Source organism: Taudactylus pleione, unplaced genomic scaffold (assembly GCF_031769625.1).
Source record: "Taudactylus pleione unplaced genomic scaffold, aTauple2 ptg000069l, whole genome shotgun sequence".
Classification (NCBI taxonomy): Eukaryota; Metazoa; Chordata; class Amphibia; order Anura; family Myobatrachidae; genus Taudactylus; species Taudactylus pleione.
The window spans coordinates 2,791,278-2,813,010 of NW_028284471.1; the positions used below are offsets into that span (position 1 = coordinate 2,791,278).

General features: G+C 42.3%; 1 protein-coding gene across 2 annotated transcripts; it reads right to left on the reverse strand.

The window, feature by feature from the left end:
* Window positions 1-1,500: 1,500 nt before the first annotated feature.
* On the reverse strand, window positions 1,501-21,502 carry TNFRSF6B (TNF receptor superfamily member 6b). Of its 2 annotated transcripts, none has more exons than XM_088467133.1 (4): window positions 21,466-21,502; window positions 11,340-11,420; window positions 5,148-5,517; window positions 1,501-2,878 (listed from the first exon to the last, which is right to left on the reverse strand). In XM_088467133.1, the coding sequence occupies exons 2-4, from the start codon at window positions 11,361-11,363 to the stop codon at window positions 2,580-2,582; spliced, it is 693 nt and encodes a 230-aa protein (XP_088323259.1). In that variant the 5' UTR covers window positions 11,364-11,420; window positions 21,466-21,502; the 3' UTR covers window positions 1,501-2,579. The 2 variants fall into 2 exon arrangements, with proteins under 2 accessions (XP_088323259.1, XP_088323258.1); XM_088467132.1 differs by lacking the exon at window positions 21,466-21,502 and adding an exon at window positions 20,099-20,242.
* Window positions 21,503-21,733: the final 231 nt, after the last annotated feature.

Sequence of the window (21,733 nt, forward strand, 5' to 3'; positions counted from 1 at the left end):
TACTGTAGCAAACTATTAACAGTATTGTGTTTATTAAATTCTAAAAGATACACTGCAAAAATATTTCCTCTTTCTGCATTTAGGTGAGAATGCAGCAAAGATCGTTTTATTGATTATCCTGAAACCAGATGTGTATTATTTATTTTATTGAATACTAAGAAGGCATGTTACTGGTCTCGGATGTTCTTTCAGGAATCAGCCTTGTGTAGACATAGTGGGTTATTAAGCTTCGAATGGCGTGCAGCATTTCAATTCTGTCCTTGCTAATATGCAAAAGCAGCAGGAGGTGTATGATATCCTCTGCTGCATTTGTGATCCCAGCACTGCGACCGAGGGCACAGGATGGGATAACCATCAGGACCATTGGTCACGATGGTGGATGGCGCCAGGCCGCCGGCCAGCTGAGTAAACTGAGGCTTACTCAGGCTGGCCAGCTTGTGAGTCCAGGAAACTGCGTCCATAGACGCATTCCCTGGCCTTGCCACTCCTGGAAAATGGGGCCAACACAGCCCCGTTTCCGGGAACACCGGCCGTACCCGCATCACCCCTTAAATGCCGTCTGTCTGTCAATCAGGCAGAGCCATAGAAGGGTCTGCGTGCGATCATGCAGGAGCTGTTCTGCCCATTTGCATAATCGGGAATCTGCGTTCATAATTGCACAAACGTGCAATGCTGAATCAGGCCCATAGACATCTAAATACATGTTCTGAGATTCTAGTAAAAGAGTTTATACATCCAACTCTATTAGACAAATGGAATAAGTCCACCGAGCGACGCAGCCTACTCCTGTGTATATAACTCCAGTTTAAACTTCATTTCACCTTCAAAAAACTTTTTATATTGTTGTAGTAGATTAGGGGGGTAGGGAGAGGGGATTGAGGGTGGCTTGGCCTGTTTAGTGCAAAAATACAGCTATCCAGTACGTGTAGTTTCTTCATTTGTCTAATGCAATAAAGCATGTGCTGTAAACAGTCTACTGCATACCGACTTTTGAGTAATAGGACAGAGGTTGAATGCCCAAAGCACCAGGCTTATGTTGCTAAACAATGGAAAAACCTTTGACAATATAGTAAGAGAAGAGCATGACTGATTTGTTTTTCTTTTATTATAGTAAGTGTTAAAACTCTCCATGACAAAAAGTTTTAGAATATCAAACAATGATAGCATTGCAAAGGTCAGTCATAATTACCCACGTCTCTCTCCCACTGTTCCAGAAAGTTATTTATAGAAAGAACTATATTTAGTTTCCCTATTCCGTCACGGTCACATTTTTTTGGTCAGGGAACTATTTGCATGTCATAGGTATTACACTTGTGCTGACTGTGTGCCCAGTATAACATTGCCGCAATAAAGGAAGGGGTTTGAATATTTCCTTGTATTGTGTTTCATTTCTTATATCAGAATTCACGTGAACTTTTTACTTTTTCACTGTCCAATTATTTTATAAATAAACAATAACAACTGTATAAAACTATTTTATTTTTAGAAAATATATTCTTTAGTCACATTCCAAAATGTCATTTACAAATCTTAAATGGTGGAGAATGGGGGGGGGGGGGGAGAGAAATATAAATTAAAGAAAGGAGTGAGGTGAACAAATGAAAACATCTCGCCATCAATCCAAAAGTGGAGCAAAGACAAAAACGTAACAGGAAAATATGGCTTAAATTTGTAGGAGGACAAAAATAACTAATAAATTCACAGAAATTGAATTCAGCATTTTGAGAAAAGTTTTAAATGTCCAAGATCACAATAGCCAATATAAAATCAAACAAACATACATACATTATTTTTAGGGAAGACTTGGAAGATGTAATATGTGAGATTCACTGTGTGTGCAAAAGGTTTACCAAATACATAATACTATAACTTATAGGCTTGTCTATGTCCTCCTGCAAATATTACTAAGTACGTGCATTAACTCTCTCAGTGCTTTTCATCCATGTGATCCTATTAACAGGTAGAGTTATCTATTATTGTTGCCATGAGATATATCACAGGTCTGCTCTCTATTCCGAGAGCAGTTTTGTGTCCTGCCAGGCCAACAAAATAAAAAACAACATCTTAACCTTGTGATAAAAGGTAGCTGAAAATCACAGAAACAAAAAAAAAATGTATTTAGCAAAAGTTCCAGAATAACATGTACAAACCAGTAAGTGAATGTTATCTGTAGGTTGGAAATGTATTTAACACCACTGCAGTATGTCTGATTTCTTGTATTATTTGTTACTTTATTATAATCTCTTTGTGGTTTCAAAGAATAGTAAATAGGGTGGTATAGATGTAGGCAGTTTAAAGAACATTAATATGGATGTAAACACTTAGACCAGAGGTTCCCAACCGCAGTCCTTAAGGCACCCCAACAGTTCAGGTTTTTGATATATCCTATCCATGGTTGAGCACAGGTGGTTAAATCAAATTGACTGAGGTACTAATTAAGTCACCTGTGGTCAAGCATAGATATCCTTAAAACCTGTACTGTTACGGGTGCCTTGCAGACAGAGTTTGGGAAACTCTGGCTTAGATGTTTTGTATTTTTCTGGACGTTTTCTCTGTATTCCACTTTCGGGACCATGGGACTACCGCCTGGGGACGGAATGTTGTCCAATGGCTTCTAAGTTTATGAATGTCTTTCTTAGCTTTCTCTCCAAACTTTTCAATTTGGCTTTTCCTAAAATATGTAAAAGTCGTGGGAGCAGCGGATTATCCGGATCGAGGCTTCTAATATATCGTAACAGACTCCGAATCCTTTTGTGGCTCACAGGTTTCAGATGATCACCCTGTAAAATCACGGTTTCTGCCAGTCGATGGAAGGTTTCATATGATATATTCTGATTAACAATGAAATCTATCACTGCCCTGTCGCAGTCTCGGTCATCTGTGTACAAAATTGGACAATATTAAACAAAAATCAGTGAAGTTTATCTATGAGTCAGGAAAGGTCACGAATATAAAATTATAAGAACCCGGGGTAGATATAGGGTACTCGGGACTGCAATTGAACCACATCTAAGCACAATTCTGCAGGTTTCTATTGAGTTCAATTCATGCTGCAAGATGGTGAAAGTGTGTGTGTATACTGTATATGTATATATATGTGTGTGTGTGTTCCACCTCGCTCCACTAGTAAACCCCAACATGTTTCAGCATCAGTGCTTAACATCAAATCAGATTTGCATAGTTCCTGATAAACATATGATAACCCCCAATCAGGGGTTCACTGGAATTGACAATTGTCTTAAAAGTGGGTGTGGTATATTATGTCCACATGCAGCATGCTCACAATAGAAAGTATGGTGGTCGCTCAAATCAGCTTAATGATATTGCCCAGGTGCTTGTACAGGGTGGGATTTACACTGAACCAGAGAAAAAAAAAGGGGATATTCCCTCCAGCACACTGCAGCAATATTGGCAAAAGTATTTTTGCCAATATTGCTGCAGTGTGCTGGAGGGAATATCCCCTTTTTTTTCTCTAGCATGCTCACAATGTTCACATTGATGTGGTTGACATTCATCGTCTTTGGTGGTCTAGCGGTGACTTACATGGTACAGCGCGCCCGGCGGCTCCAGCTATGCCTTCCGGGTCCGGCAGTCATTTGATGATGACTTCCAGCGGACCCAGCTGCAGTTGGGGCAGTGAGTATGCCTAACCCTCCCCTAGTGTCTAACACTAATGTCCCCTCCCGCAGCCTAATTCTAACCTCCCCTCTTGCAGCCTAACCCTAACCCTCTGCTGCTGCCGCCCGTGCAGAATGTCAACATTTCACATGTTGACTTTGTGAACATGCAGTGACTTCTGGCTAGTTCCTGGATATAACATGATCAAACAGGAATATCCAAATTGTTGCTCGACTGGTCAGCTTTAAACTGACCACAAACATTGGGAGCCTGCTACCTGTCCAGAGATCCAAGTGATGGGATCTGTATCCAACTTGGCTTCATACTAATGGCTTAATTGGATGCTCTCTGGCCATTCGGTATTCACTCACAGTGCCCAAATCCCACTTGTGTCACTATGGGCTGTTAGTGTGATTGAAACATGATTGTGCACAGGCCGCATCTATCAAAGTGCCTGACAATGAGCCTATCAATTGTGATAGGATCATTTAGGCATGACAGTCGATGATTGAAATGCCACACTGTAGACAGGCAATGCTTTAGGCCTAGGCACCCAAGGAGACAGGGATGGGCCCAACTTTTTCTAATTACAATTGTAATTGAGCCACGAAATTGTAGAATACAGACATTTGAAGAATATGTAGTACAAAAATGAGGCCATAACAGGGCCCCCAACTCGGTCAATGCTGAACCTGGAGTGGGCCATGCAAATTCTGCTAGCATCCTGTAGTATTGTACAGATGTGTCCGCATACATCTAGCCTCCATACGCGTTAAACAGCCCTTCTAATCTCGGTAGCGCAGAGCGTCTTTTGTGCGACTTTTTACGCTACGTTACAGTGTTACAGCCACTGACACTGTAACGTAGCGTTACACATGCAGATACACCCGCAGACGCACAGAGAATATAGGCATGCTGCATATCATTTTAATCAGAAGCTGCTTGTGCTAGCTATTTGCATCACTGTGAAAATAAGACGCATGTGAATGTAAAAGTCGCACGAAAGACGCTCGGCGCTACCGAGGCACACAGAGCTCTCGCGTTATGTATGGCGCGACTTGTAGCGCATGGAGGATAGATGTATGTGGAAACATCTGTAAGTGTGCAGCACTCCCCACTGAGCGCTGTGCGCTGGTTGGACGTAGTGCAGTCAGACTGCCATGGTCTCTGAGCCTAGCACTGTTTGATGAGGGACAGAGCTTGAAGAGGCGCCTGGACCCCTGCCCGTTTCCAGTAGTAACGGAGACGTGATGTAATGACATTACCAAAGTGTAGTCACTATAGCTATTATACTATATACTGAACTAATAGCTATTACAGTACAGCCTATGAATTCACTAGAAACTATTTCAATCTTTTTTTATCAACTCTCAGCAGAGTAAAAAGTGAGCTAAGACCAGCGGTAATCTTAATCATATTGTGCATAAAGAGTTAACTGGTGGGAAACATTTCACTTGGGGCTTTACTAAACATTTAAAGGAAAAATATTTAAAAAAGTCTTTAGTTACCCTCAAAAGTCCATCACTCACCAGAGAATCCAGATAGAGGGTCACACACTCGGACTTTGACACAGAAGTCAGGGTCACGCTGGTAACCAGGCTCACACTCACAGACTCGGTTGTGTGTGGTGTTGCACTCGGATTGAATTACTTCTCTGTCCTGGCAGATGACGTTGCAGAAACGACATTTTTCCAGGTAATTCCAGTACTGTGTGTAGTGTTGATCAGGGCATGGCTGGCATTCGGTCGCATTTCTAGAGGTGCAGTGTTTGGCTACAAATGTCCCTGGAGGGCACTGCTGACATTTAACCATCTCTCCAATCTCATGGTCTGTCCATTGGTAGGTGGGTGCAGAGTAGGTAGTCTGTCTCATAGTCATGACAAACAAGGCCAGAACGAGCTGAGACAAAAGAGATTGACACATACATTTTAGTACAGTAAACTCGGTAATGTTTAAGTTTCTTTTCCTGTCAGAGACGGACACAAAATTATCTCCAAAATCCCCTATATATTAGCTATGAAGATAAGATATCACCAATAATGAAAATACAGGGTTCCTTTGTGCATGTAAATACATAGCACAGCTAACGGACTATACACACTTTTTTTAGTATGTTAGATACAGAATAAATTCTGCATTTTACTGTAACATAAATAGGTAAATTGGCAATGTTTTATTCATACTGTATAGGTATACCTTTCAAATACATGCACGTAGCTGCCCCTTACAAGGAGAACAGTGTGAAGTGGAACATACATGGTGCTTGGCCCCACAGTCAGGAACTGACTGAGTGAGACACTTGCCCTAAATGATGACTTTCCCACCAGAAACTGGACAGTTGACAGTGTCCTACTCTACAAACAGGTCTGGCAGCTTTTACTACCGGTTTATTAAGCTCATGTGGGGCCACTTTGAAAAATATGTTAAATAAATAGACTTAATTCTTCCAAACCAGCCCCAACATTAAATTAATATAATTGACATTGAATAAATAGACCTCTTTCCACCAAACCAGACATGACATTAAAATAATTGCTTTCACATAAAAAAAGTGACTTATTTCTCTCCATCCTGTCCCTACATTAATTATTAGTGTTCACATTAAAATTAAAATAAACCTATTGACTTTCATAAGAACCCTGACATAAATAATTAGTATTCACATTTAACAAACCACCTGCTCCTCATACATGTGCCCCACATTCAAGTAACAGCCCCCAGCATTATATGAGAAGTACTTCTTTGACAAAGACAAATTAACTGCTGAAACGCGTTGGAGGGGACTTCCTTTTGTCCCCTTCTATTTCTAGATTTGCTTTTGAATGTTAAGTCCTGAGTGATCAGATTTGTGAATTTAAAATATAGGACAGAGTTACTTTTACTTGATTATTATTTTTCTTTTTTTTTCCCTGTTCACGGTCATTGTAAAGAGTATTGTACCTTTATACCCAATCATTTCAAGGGCATTTCTGTTTATGCGCAGCGTTACTACTTCAAGACAGCTCTTGGAGCACTTTACTGCGCTGCCTATAGCCTTTTCTAAATTTCTGCTGGAGTATAACGGGCAATAAAACAAATGTACAAGAAGTAGCTTTCACATTGGACCTCATTTAGAGTAGGCAGGGCCGGTTCAAGATGAAGTGGAACCCAGGGCGAAATACCCACCCCCCCTCCAAAAGAACATAGCTCAGTTTAAGCATAACGATACATGGCGTAAGGCGTGCCATGGGTCACTCGTATCTGACCTTTGCCTTTTTTGCATACCCAGATTGCAACTCTGTACGCACACATCGTGGGACGTATGTACTGTGTGAAAGTTTTGCGGATTTAGACGCATGCACAGTGGCAAAAATATCGCTAATTTATGTGATCATTCTCATTCTGTGCAACACAAAATCAGCACCAGAATGTGGCACTGATTAACTCAACCAGGAGGAGATTTATCAAAGCGAGAGATAATGTACCAACCCATCAGCTTCTCTGTCATTTTTCAAAAACAGCCAGTAAAATGACAGTTAGATGCTGATGGTTGGTTCTCTCTATCCAATGTTTGATACCTCTCCCCCAAAAAAATTAGTCATTTGACAAAGCACTTTTAAAACCTGCATTGTTTTGGCTGTGTAGGAATTGGGAAAATAAATGTAACCTAATCTAACGCTATGGTTCTATTTCTCCATACGTTAAATAAGTATATTTTGAAGCACTCTCACACTCTAAGTAGCAAATAAATAAAAAAAAAATCAACATATTAATCACACACCCATCAGCCAAAACATTAAAACCACCTGCCTCGTGCTGCCAAAACAGCTCTGTCTCCGTCGAGGCATGGGCGCCACAAAACCTTTGAAGGTGTCCTGTCAGGGGCGTAACTAGGTATTTGAATGCCCCATGGCAAAACTTTGTAAGGGCCTTTATGTACCACCCAATGGTGAAAAATGTATATAACACATGTAACTTTGACAAGGAAAATGGGCTCCATAGCAGCTGCACCTCTTGAACCTATGGTAGTTATGCCAATGTGTCCTGTGCTATCTGGCACCAAGATGTTAGCAGCAGATCCTTTAAGTCCTGAAAGTTGAGAGGTGGGGCCTCCATGGCTCAGACTTGTTTTCCAGCAAATCCCACAGATGCTCCATCAAATTGAGATCTGGGGAATTTGGAGGTCAAGTCAACGTCTTGAGCTCTTTGTCATGTTCCTCAAACCATTCCTCAACAGTTTTCGCAGTGTGGCAGGACGCATTATTCTGCTGAAAGAGGCCGCTGCCATCAGGGAATTTGCTTGCCAAGAATGGGTGCACTTGTAATTGTGAGTGTACATTGTCTGCAACAATGTTCATATAGGTGGTCAGTGTCAAAGTAACATCCATGTTAATGCCAGGACCCCAGATTTCCCAGCAGAACATTGGCCAGAGCATCACACTGCCTCTGCTGGCTTGCCTTCTTGCCTTCAGGCTCCATGTGACTCGGGTACTTATCTGCACTTTCTGGCCACTTACTGTAACGTGTACGAATTGTGTGCTGTGTTTTTACCCATCTTTTGTGCTCACAGTGTCACACCTCTTGTCACACCTCTTGTTGTGTTTCTGGTGCGTCTGCTCTAATTATATGCAGGGGGAAAGAAGGACGGGCATTGGCTACCTATGTATGGTCGGTCACACCTTACACTTCTGCCACATTTTATACTTGTGCTTAGAAGCAGATAGCGGCCAACTTGGAATGGGGTCACATATGCTAAAAATTATATAGTCGTGATGTGTTTGTTATTGCAAAAGTTAAATGAAAGTGAAATAAAGTCATTAATGCAGATATATAATTCAGCATTTTGTTTCTAAAAGCACAATAGTAGCATGAGTAACACACATACAGTATATGAATGATATTGTATATGTCATTGTTGAATAAAACAAAGGGTTTTGGCTAATGTGTCAGAAACATTCGAGATGCAATAATAACCCTGGTTCACACAAGTTACAGTAACTTAAATAACTGCAGACAGCTGGTGTTAGAGGAAACCTCACATTGTGGTACAACAGACTTCTACATTCATATAAAAAATATATTTTGTGCTGTGTCAAACTGAAATGTATTCTCTACCATGTATGCCTTCCCTGCCCTACCCCCCATTACTCACCTAGTGGGGATCGGGGACAGGTCGGCATCGAAGTGTGACATCACAGCCAGCTTATTACAACCGGGGAGGCAGTAAGCCGCGGCTTCAGATAAACTACAGGCAATGGCCACTTAATATTAGTGGCTATCAGTTAGGGCGCTGCAGTGATGATAGACATTTATTACTCATTAAGTGGTTTTGGTGCCCCCGACACCCTGTTGATCTAATTGTATGTCTTATGGTGCATACACACGGTCAGATTTTTCCTTCAGATCTGAACGATAACGATTTAAAAATCGTTCAGTCGTTCATATCTGAAGGAAAATCTGACATGCCTGAACGATGGACGATGAACGATGCGCGTTCCCGTTTGTCAGATAACGATATCTGACATCTGATGTGTTTGCAGTCAGACTTGGATGATTCCAATCATTTTAATGCAGTCAAAAATCGTTCAATCGTTCATCTGACAAATCTGACCATGTGTATGCTCCATAAAGCTGCATACACACACAACGATTATGTTACCAACGATTTTATGAACGATTTTCTGTCAGATTATCTGTCAGATTTTTTAAAGTGTAATGAACGATTTTTTTGAACTACAAACGATTCTTGCATATTCCCTTAATGAAAATCGTTCAGTAGGTCAGTCTGACTGAACTACAAACTAAAAACGTGAACGCGCATGAACGATGATCGTTCATCGTTTTAACTCAGAAAGTGAACGATTTTGCCAACGATTGAACTATATCGTTATCGATAATCATTCAAAAAATCGTTGTGTGTGTATGCACCTTAAAGCTGCCCATCCACTAGGCAATGCGGGAGACGACGACACGATAACGACGCCGTCGTCTCCCACGGGGTGAACTGCATACACTGAACGTTCAGTGTATGCAGATCAATCATCCCCGAACATGACAACCTGACGGCGGTCGTCATGTTGATAGTCATGTTCAGGCGATGACTGATGTTAAAAACGACCAGCGGGCGCGCGCATCGCTGGTCGTTTTTAACCTTTTACTGCCCGATTTGCGGGAGATTACCAAGCGATGGAGCGATAATGACCGTCGTTATCGCTCCATCGCTAGGTTTACTCACCTAGTGGATGGACAGCTCTAGGCAAACTGGACCATGCTGTCAGATTATCTCTAGAATGACTTAATTTATGCTTTACATTAAATAAAGCAAGTTCTGGTCATTCAAAACGTCTGCAATTGTCTCATTAATTTCTCTGATAGAGATAGCAGTTCATTTTGCACAAATTATCTATTTCATACTCTTTATAACTATTATCAATTTCTGTACAATGATTTGTAAAACATATCTTCTCTAATTACAATCCATCATTTAATATTATCTTTATATCAATCTGAATGTGTATTATATATCTATATAAATCTATATTAATATCTCTCTCTCTCTCTGTATTCTACCATCTGCTTTCAATACACCTTTGGGTTTTGTTTCATGCTTCACCATTCATTCAGATATAAATCCCAAGTCTCACACAGCAAGCTGCAGATACCAATGGCTTAGCAGAACTCCTTTCTAGTATGTGTGGATGTAATACACCATGTATACAAAGCACACAACACATCCACATTAGAAAAGTACATGCCCTTTTAGAGGCATATTTATCACAATCCGCATTTTTAATGCAGATGTGATAAATATGTGCAAAGTGTAATTTCATATTTTCACGCAAATTTATTAACAATCTTTTTTTTTTGTTTTGCAAGGAGGCTGGCTCCAATAAAGAGCCTGTTCTGGCAAAGAGCTGAAAGCAGCGTGATAGTGTAACGCTATCACGCTACTTCCTGGTTTGGGTGTCTGACACGTGCCCCCCAGTGGGCCACTGACAGGATAATGCCATCTAGAGATAGTGTTTTCCTATCAGGGCCAAGCAGATTGGTAAATCTGACAGCTTTGCAGAACCCATAGAAATCTATGGGGGCTGTAGAAGCTGTCGGAAGTGGTGGGACTGCAGCAGGGCCGTGCAGTCAGGGTAGGCAGAGCCTCCAATGTCATACTCCCTCCCCTATCATAATCCCTATCATGCTCCAGAGTTTTGATATAAAACTGTGTTTTTATACATGTGCCTCCCCAGCCATTTACCTCACCACACGTCACTGGACTGCAGCAGATATGGGAACAGCGGCTGTCCCCTAATGGTACACTCAGGGGATACTTATATTTGCAGGTATTCTCCGAAAACGGCTGTTGGGGGAATATCCCACAAATATTATTTGACAAATCGTCCCCTTAAAGAGAAGATTGGGGGTTGTATAGTTTTCAACTGTTTACTGTATTTTATAAAAACCTCCATAAATATATGAATAACACGGTAGTTAAAAATAAGAACACTGTAAAGCATTGGATCTACCAAAAAAGCTAAACACCACTGAGTTACTCCTATATATTTCCATGAAGAAAATAAGAATTAGTACAAAGTGAGTAGGGGGCTGCAACGCAGAGGAAAGAAGAGAACAGGGAAAGAAGTGAGCAGACATGGGGGAATATAAGACAGAGGGAGATATAGGGGGAGTGAGGGGATGGGGATGTACATGGGGCTGATAGTAAATGAGAATGGGGGTCTGCTCCTCACCATATCTACGTGCAGGAACATCATCTTCTTGTCAGTCACTTAGATCTGGCTCTTCATCCCAGGTGATGGATGGGGTCCAGCCTGGAGAGCAGAGGTCAGTCAGTGTGAGTGTTATACAGCGGCTGCTCATGCTCCCAGCCTCATGCAGTAGCCCCAACCATAGTGACAGAAGTGCCCGCAGCCCCATTAGGCAGCAGCAGCAGCCTTTCACTTCTAGTTTCCCCCTGCATGTCCCATAGCAGCAGCTGCACTGCAGCCGCCGTCCCTCCCCTCTGCCCTCTATCTCCTCCTCCTCTTCCATGCTGCATGTGAAGCACTCACCTCCGCTCACGATCAATACCGTCCCCGGCCCGGCACACACGGGTATTATACACACGGGAGTTGATGACTCATATGCTTCCCCCGCATTACGGAATTCATGACTGCTGATCACAAGTTTAGGGGGATTTACGGTCAATAAGCGCTCACACCTCAAGCTGGAGCACCATTGCAACTTCAACTACTGCCGAACTACAAGTATCAGCATTCCCTGCCAGGCTATACAAAATAACCAATGATATTTAATTGTTTAATGTTTTTATGGAAGCAAACTGCATTACAGCAATATTTAATAAGATAGAATCTATTAACCATGTATAGACAATGTAAATCTATAGTCAAACAATCAGACAAGTACAGTCAGAAAATATAGGTAGCAACATAGAAAAAAAAAATATATATATATATATATATAGAGAGAGTAATATTTTATTACCAATCTCCATAGAGGCTCCTCTGAATGAGTGAGGATAGTGCTTGGCGATGGTAATGGTATATAAAATCTTTATTATTATTTTTTTTAATGTGATCCTATTGAATTCATCACGTTTCATGTGTTTTCCAATAAAATCAAACTTAGCTGTATATACTGATATTTATATGCTGTCATTCTGACAACGAACAATGCCCTTGAACTCAATTTGGCCGATTTCGACGAAACGCGCAGATGAATCGTGTAAAAAAAGGCCAAACCGTGAATTTCTACTCACGATCACGATGCCGATGCGCGTTCCCGCTCGTCGTACCTCGTATCTTCTGATCTGGCATGCTGTAGGCCTGATTTGCCAATCCGGAACACGATGGGTGCCGATCGTGAGGATTTTTTTACTCACGATGAATCTGACAATTCATCGTACAACGCAAAATTTGACTGACAGGAGCCTGGAAATGCCCCTCCGCCATCTTGTGCAGCATCGTGTATGAAAAAGAAGGAAGCACAGTCGGGAGCCTGCACACTAAAGTGTATTTTGTTGAAGTTTGGTGAGTATTTGTACTGTATAAATGCAACCACACTGATCACCAATGTGTGCCAACCACCTAGAAATGCATGACCCAGCCACCACCCGCCAGAATGAGGCAGGCGGTTGCTGGGTCATGCATTAAGCTCCCACTGCCCACCAATGTGTGCCACCCACCTACCCACTAACTGCCCACCAATATCATGAGGCCACCTAATAATTATTTAGAAAACACTTCAAAATTTTGCAAAAATTAATATATTACAAGATAAACAAATACATTACAACAAAATTAACAATCATATTTAAATAACATAAAATAATTGCAAAAACGTTAAAAAACACACAATACATTACATTTAAAAACACATCATTCCTTGTAAAACAGGGGTCTTCAACCTTTGGCCCTCCAGCTGCTGTGGAACTGCACATCCCAGCATGCCCTGCCACCGTTTGAATATAACAGCATGGTGAAACTGTGCCAGGGCATCCTGGGATCTGTAGTTTCACAACAACTAGAGGGCCAAAGGTTGAAGACCCATGCTGTAATAGAAAGAAAAACATTAAAATACCAAAAAAACACACACATGACATTCCTGTAAAAGAAAACACAATTACAATACCATACTAAACATTAAAAACATGTAAAAAAGAAAATATTAAAACATTAAAAAATTTAACCATAACAATATAAAATATAGCAAAACTATATACACTAATATTTATATGTCCTTTTTTTTCTTCTTCCTAGAAATGTCCATGGATAGTGAGCGTGACTTTGTGACTGCATTCATAGAAATCCTGCAGTCTAAAGAGTGTCTGTGGCAGATAAGTTCTCGCCAATACCATAACAAGAACCACAAATTGGCCGCTTTACAGGTGTTGTTACAGTATACGAAAAGGTTCATTGCCGAACGCAGACCTCAAAACTGTACGGCACAAGATTCAAAACCTCCGGACAGTGTACATTAAAGAGAAGAAAGTCGATGACTCCAAAAGATCCGGCGCAGGCACCGATGATGTGTATGAACCATCGCTGTGGTACTACAAACAGATGTCCTTCTTAAGCGATCAGCAGCCACAACGGCAGTCTCTGGTGTTGATGGCTGAGCGAGAGGGAGAAGAGGAGGCTGCAGAAGTGACTGGACCGTCTGCTGAAGTCTTGGTAAGTAGTGACACAGTTAATAAACCGAATCCTTATCGTTTTTGTAGTTCAATCCCAAATGTCCAATATATTCAGTTAGTTCACAGACATTCCTCCTGCCATGGCACCGCACCTGATCCGTTGAAATAGGCCATGTACTCCTCCCTCACTTCTTTGGCACATGTGGTCGATGTTGTATTTGGTGGTGCAGACACAGATGTAAAATGGCCAATGTCCTCCGAAGGTCCTACATCTTCTGGTCTAGCTGGAACTGGTCCTCGTTGGGTAGATTTTCTTCACAGAAAGTTATGCAGCACGCCATCACGACCCAGTCTATCTTCTCCACACGTAGGTTGATGGTGGTGTGGAAGATACGGAAGCGGTTACTCAGTATTCCAAATGCATTTTCCACAGTGCGCCGTGCCCGGGATAGACGTTAGTTGTAGATCCTCTTCTCTCTGGTCAGGCCCCTCTGTGCAAATGGCTTCATATCACATTTCATGTAAAGCAAAAGCCTCGTCTGCGACAAAAACGTATGTTAGGCCGTGCTTTGTCTGGTCCAGTGAGGGCAAGGTAAGGCTTTTGTTGGTGAGTCTCTGGTAGAAAGCAGCCTGTTTGAGGGACCCACCATTCGAAGCACGGCCATTCTTGCCAATATCCACAAACAGAAATTCGTAGTTAGCATTCACCACTGCCATGAGAACGATGCTGAAGAATCCTTTGTAGTTGTAGTAATATGATCCAGTGTTGGCAGGTGGGTTGATGCGTATATGTTTTCCATCGATGGCTCCTCCGCAGTTAGGGAAGTTCCAACATTGTTCAAACTGTTCAGCGATGCTCTTACACTCCTCCACAGTGATAGGAAACTGTAAAAATAGTAAAAAAAAAGGGGTTAAAACATGACTATAATATTTTTTTCTATTTGTTTCCTATATAGACTCCCACTCAAGACCCTGATTCGGCCTCCACACCGGACCTCAGTCTGCTCGGGGACAGTGATGTGGAGAATAACACCCAACTGGCAATACCCATTGCACCTGGACCCTCATCCTCTTCCCTACCGCCACAAAAAAAAAACAGGGGTAAAAGGAGATTCATATTGAACGGGAGGACATATTTCTACAGAATGCAGTATGCCTCCTTCGAAAACCTCTAGATGCTATAGACGACTTTACGGCACATGTAAACAGCAGTATGAGGAATATGGACGAGGAAACAAAGAAAAATTACCTCAGGCTAAATTATGACCTATTGAGTAGGTGTATGAGCAAAAACCTACACAACTCCACTTATATAGCTGACCCAATGTTATATTCCCCTGCCCCAAACACCTATGTCAGCCCCCCCCAGCCCAGTTAAAGAATACTCCCCCACCCAGCACCCCAAGCACTACCATGTTTAATGCTCTGCTGGATGAAGCGGATGAATCGTCCTGTTATACACAAATGTAATTTATTTACTTTTTTTTTTCTTGCTTTTACTATCACCAAATTTTATCCCTCCCGATAAGTGCTGCCTGAATGGTATAGGGTGGTGATGATGCTGTTTGGACAAGGTCACTGCACACATGGCACAAGTACACATTGATGGAAGCCGGGGCCACAATGTATACTTGTGCCATGTGTGTATTGACCTGTTCAAACTGGCGTCTGACCCACCCCATAACATACAGCAGCCTACCTATTGGGATTGATAAAATTTGGTGATAATGCTGTTTTGTAAAAATTTTATTGCAATCTATATTGCATACAGTACAGTGCATAGTTTGGGTTGCCTACAGGTCAGTGCACATTTTGGTTAATGCAGACTATTTGCTGTCTAATAATAATAATAAAAAAAACAACTTTGTGAGGACATAGGCCCTCATTCAGAGGCGCTCGCAAGAAGCGAGCGCTCGTTCTGAACGAGGGCGGCTGCTTAATTTTTGAAGTGCGGCCTCCTGGTCGTTAGGTAAGCTGTGGGTTACCACCCACAGTTTAACGACCGACCAGGTTGATGGTCGCGATGGTGAGCACCATCGCGACCATCGGGGCTTGTGAAGAGACCCTAAGGTTGGATCTCGGCAGCCGCAAGGACATCAGTGATGTCATTGGGGAGCTTCCTGCTCTTTCAGAGCAGGAAACTCCCCACTGACATCACTGATGTCAGTGCGGCCACCCACAAAACGGTAGGCGTTCGTTAAGGAACGCCTCCGTTTTGGAAACCACCCCCCCAGGCTCGCCTACAAAACGGGGCGAGCTGTCAATCAACATCGACAGCCGCCCCTTTTGTAGAGAGAGTTTCTCGCTCTGGGGCTTGGTCACTATCGTCCCGGTTGCGAGCACATCGGTGCTTGCGACTGGGTCTGAATGAGACCCATAGTGTGCAAGTGTTTTTTTGCTCTGTATTGTTCCAATGTTTTAAAAAAACCTTTACTAATATGTAATGTTGTTTACACAAGATGGCTGCTATGCAGCACAGTTTTCTGCCTTATTGGCACATTTAAAAAGTTAAATTTAAAAACAAATAAAACATTTTTTTTTCTTTAAACAAGAAAAAAATGTGTGGTGTGTTTTTCACCTTACCTTGCAATACTGGTACTGCAGCACTTTAACAATCGCTTTGCAGGTCTCCGGAATGATGACGCCCAAGGACTGAGGTGAGATGAGTGTCCCAAACTTCAGGTCTTCAAATGACCTTCCTGTAGCCAGATACCTCAGGGTAGCCACCAGTCTCACTTCAGCAGGGATTGCCCTCCGCCACTTGTGTCCTGTCTCTGGATGTGGGGGGTCACCAGATGCAGCAATTCCGGGAAGGTGGCGTCATCCATGCGCAGGTAGTTACGATAATCCTCCCGGTTGTTCTCCTTGATCTCCATCAGCAGGGACATGTGAGAGCGGGTATCCCTTTGTAGCAGCCACTCCTTAGTCCTTCTTCGCTGGGCCCTCTTCCTAATCTCCCGGACCCCAGCTTCGGCAACCAACACTCTATACTGATAGGGACGCATCAGTACAGAATTCAGGAACAGGATAGAATGCAGGTAGCACACACTTGCAGGTAGAATAAACTTTGTAAAAGGCAAGCCAAATACAAAGAGCACAGTAGCAATGTACAGGATTCAGCAGGAATACACCTAGCCTCACTAGTAGCAGAACAGAATGTACACAGAGTTTAAAGGGCACCTGCTTTTTATACTTCCTAGCTAGCCCCTCCCATTGTTATGACTATTTAAATTTCCCACCAATTGTCAAGAGCCTTTTTTTTTTTTTTAAACTCACGATTTATGTTGCCCGATCTCACGATGCGTACGATCCGGTAGATCATGAGATCGTGAAACAGATTGGGTGAAAATTTTCCAAAATCGTGATCACTATGGCAAGCGAGCTCCCGTGAGAGTTCACAGGGAAATCGTACACGATATCGGATCGTTAGCAGATCGCTATGTGTGTAGGCACCTTAAAGGTGCATACACACGTAACGATTTTTTGAACAATTTGTCGTTAACGACATCGTTATCGTTCAAAAAATCATTCAGTTTCTGAGTTATAACGATGAGCGATAATCGTTCAAGCGCGCTCCCGTCTGTAGTTTTCGTTCTTTGTCCATTTCAGACTGTCCAGCATAACGATTTTCATTAAGGGAAGGAACATTTTTCGTTCATCATTGTAAAAATTGTTCTTTACACTTCAAAAAATCGTTCACTTTGTCAATGAAAATCTGACAGAAAATCGTTGGTTACAAAATCATTACGTGGGTTATGCACCATTACATGCTACAGGTTGCTAGTGATATCGCTAGGTTTGATGTGCAGCACTGGGCAATGCAGGCGATTTGTTGTCATGAAGAGGCAAATCGGCCCGACATTGCTCCTGTGTGTACCCAGCTTTAGGTGAGCAAGAGAAACGATAAGGTATATCTGTACATATTTGAATCTAAACCTACCCCAAGTAACAGTATCATGTCATTCCCATGACTGTAGTGGGATACGATGTAAGTCATTAAGACAGGAAAAGATTAGCAAAATCTTTATTCATATATACTGCACACATTTCCCTAAAGCTTCATTTGTTTTTCAGTAGGGTTTTTGGCTTTCCTTGAAGGTACAAACACCACTAAAATGAATGGGAAAGCTCCATGAATAAACAACTGAACCCCCCCCCAAAAAAAAAAAAAAACACAGGATGTCGGTACAGAAAATACCAGCGCTGGAATCCCGAAGTTAAGTAGTGGGGTTAGGGTTAGGCACTAGGGGGAAGGGTTAGGTTTAGGGTGTGGGGGGAGGTTAGGTTTAGGAACTTTTAGGGAGAGGGGGAGGTTTAGGATACCTACCGTCAGGTGTCGGTATCCTAACCCTGTTGGGATTTTGACCGCCAAGATCCCGAATGCCGGCATTCCATACCCAAACCGCAAGCATGGGGTCCCCAGTTATAGTGAATGATTTCCACTAAAAAAAGGGTGAAAGTGAGCATTACTCAGCCACAGAAACTACGCAGAACTGTGCTGAAATGCACTGGGATTCTTTATAGTACTCCTAAATACTCTGATTTACCACATTACTAATAAAAAAAAACCTGAAACCTATAAGACGTTGACGCTGGCGTTTAAGGGAGTCCTGGGAAATTCCTCCTCTTATCACACATTAATCTATATTGATGTTGGAGAAAACAAAACTATCAGTGCTGTGGGGCTCAGTTCATTCAATTGCCCATTCATTCGTGCACATTTTAGATTTATGCTAATTTTCTACTCTCTTAATTGCAGTGCACACTTTTTTTATTTTCAAATAAAAATTTCATGCCACTTCAGTTTTTCCATTTTTACAATAGGAAAAATATATTTTTTTAAATACAATTTTAGGTTTCTCTTAGTTATTCATTTGTTGGTACCGTTTCATGTATTTTCCCCTATCAGCCGATTTTAGAACTTAACTTTTTCACAGAATCCTCCTCCCAATGTCTCAAAATGGATGTAGTTGGCAGCTTCCCAGCGTGTGGAATTCTGGCGGTCTAAATACTGGCACCGAAATCTCAATAGCGTTGGGATCCCGACACCAGTATCCCAAAGGTAAGTATCGCCAGTTAGGGAAGGGTTAGGGTGCAGGGTTAAGTTTAGGCATCGGTGAGGGAGGGTTAGAATTAGGGTGCAGGGAGGGGGAGGTTAGGTTTGGGCACTAGGGGGGGGGAGGTTAGCTTTAGGCACCGGGGAGGGAGGGTTAGGGTAGGGATTAGGGTGAGACTTACCTTGTTTTCTTATGGGTGTCAGGATTCTAACTGTCTGGATGCCGCTGTCGATATTCTGACCAGTGGCATCCCGACCGCCGGCAATCCATACCCAACCCGCCTCGAACAGTATACTTACTAAATTTGGTGGAATTCTGCTTTCTAGTTAGAGCTACAGATAGCCATGGGAGTAGAGAGTCCGGCAGGGCCCAGGTGAAGGGGAGTGACCTAATTGCGGGAGATGTGGTCACGCCCCCTTGAGCTATGCAAAAAAAAAAAAAAAACTTTAGCAGTGCAGCTGTGAGCCCCACTGCCCGGCGCAAAACCAGGGGGGTAGCCACCCCCCCGCCCCGCCTACAAAACGGGGCGAGCTGTCGATCACCCCTTTTGTAGTGAGCTCCGGAGCGAGAGAGTTTCTCACTCCGGGGCTTGCACACACGCAGTGCGGCCGCTGTGTGCGCGCAGGGCCTTAACATCGACCCGGTTCCGAGCGCTCAGCGCTTGCGACCAGGTCTGGATGAGGACCTTAATTTGTTCTTCTGCTTCTTCGCAAAACAGTTAAAATTGTGACTTTCACAAATATTATCTGGTGCACCACCAACCAAAAAGTCTTACTCCAATTGTGTATAGTTAGGACTATAATGTTGGTTTTCATAATGATATTTTATTTGTTTATTATGTGTACTAATGGTTCAGATTGACTAGTGCGAATCCTACCCAACTCTTGTCTATATATTAAAGTCACCCTTTCGGGTTCCTTCTCCCTCTAGACTAGTTAAAGGTATCCTGATAGACTTTGGGGGCTGCCTGGGTGGGCCTCTGACTTTGACAATCTCTGTAATAAATTAGACCAAACCATTTAGCTTAAAGAGACACTACATATCAACAGGCATTTTTACCCCCAAATAATTTTGTTGAAGCAAAAGACAAGTACAAATATATCATATAATCCAGTGTTACTTAGTGAACTTGTAGAACAATAACATCCTTTAGCAGACATAAACAGTTTAGGAAAAGGCAGGCAAAAGGAGACAGGACATAGCCATCATTATATCACAGCACAATTGTCCTTCTGTTACATGTAAAATACACTCAAGGCAATAGACCACCCACCCCTCATTGGTAAGTGCAACTTCTCACCAATTTCGATGTGGACAGTATTGCACAGCCTCAGGGAAGCAGCCTGGCCATCGGAGCCCATCTGTCAGGTCCAGGAAGTCTGCGTCCGTAGAACGGTCCTGGTTGCTGATCCCGCTCTGCCACCCAAACGCCACAGAATGTGAATTATACTGCGCTGAGGGGAACTGCGAGCAATCACACAGAACCCGTTTTGCACATGCTCCGAACGGGTCCTGCGCAGACCCAGAACCATCAAATTTGTACGCAAACCATCGGGTATGCATACAAATCTGAATCAGGTCAATCCACAGACATTTCAAACAAACATTTAAGTGCTCTCTTTTTACTTCTCTTGCATGCTTGCCCCTGTCATGTCATGTTCTTTTTGAATTTTTAAGTACAATTTTTGTATAATATTTAATACCCGCTAGGATTTATGATCATTGTCTTTTTATAGCATGCTTTATATTGTGGTCTGTCTTGCTCTGTGGAACATGTTGTTCCTTATGCTGCGCATACACTATACAATTATCTGTCAGATATTTGTCCAATCAGGCTGGTTGGTATGAAAACCTGGTAATGTATGGGAGCAAATGACCGTTGATCATATGGTTTTAAACACTGGAAAACAGACTAAAAAAATTTGTTCAAATTGGTTAAATTTGTGTGTTTTAACCAATTTGTCAGAACGACCATTTTTGTCTGTTACCCAGTGTTTGTGAGCAAATGGACAACTGTCATTTACTCCCATACATTACCAGGTTTTCATTCCAACCAGCCAGATCGGATAGATATCAGACAGATAATTGTATAGTGGATGCCCAGCATTACAAATAATCAATGATGAAGAGTCAGATTTGTTTTATTGCCTATTTCAAAGGTTCCCAAACTTGGTCCTCAAGGCACCTTAACGGTCCAGACTTTAAGGATATCCATGATTGAGCACAGATGGTTAAATCAAAAGACTGAAGTATTAATTAAGTCACCTGTGCCCAAGCATGGTTATGCTTAAAACCTGGACTGTGCCTTGAGGACCGAGTTTGAGAACCTCCTGCCTATTTCACAAAATGTTTTTGCCAGATTAGTGGCCTGGTCTTGGCAAAGAGTAAATCATATAGTGATAGCTTACACAATCACTTTACTGCCCTGCACGAAACCAGTTTCCTTACTGTGCATGTGCTTTCTGGGAGGGATCCGCAGATATCTCTCTGGTGAAATCTAAAGATGCTATTACCTGTTTGATATGTATTTGATTACCCAATAACATGTTTTTAGATTTCTTTTTTTGACTCCACACACACCTAAACTGGTTGCACTAATACAGCACAAACAAGTCCTACCTTCTTTGTTGTGGAGAGTTGCACTAATACAGCACAAACAAGTCCTACCTTCTTTGTTGTGGAGAGTTGCACAAGCAGATGATTTAGGAAAGGGAGGGAAGTAACCATAACATTATGAGGAGGAGATGTATGTTTTAACTGTTTTAGCAGCAACTGCACACATTGGGCCTGATTCAGAGCCGCTCGTAAGCGGCCGCTCGTTCGTTCCGAGCAATGTTTGCACAACTGCGCATGCGTACGGATCGTAATACGCATGCGCGAACCAGTGAGTGCGGCCGAAAATCGTTTGTTCACTAAATAGCGAATGCCTGCTATT

Bases quoted from the DNA above. Each gene is read 5' to 3' on its own strand.
- TNFRSF6B (XM_088467133.1), bottom strand. From the start codon at position 11,363: ATGATGTTCCTGCACGTAGATATG. The intron at 5,518-11,339 runs GTGAGGAGCAGA...CTTTTGTCTCAG, and splicing joins TGTTCCTGCACGTAGATATG to CTCGTTCTGGCCTTGTTTGT. The intron at 2,879-5,147 runs GTGAGTGATGGA...TTTTGTACACAG, and splicing joins CCCTCTATCTGGATTCTCTG to ATGACCGAGACTGCGACAGG.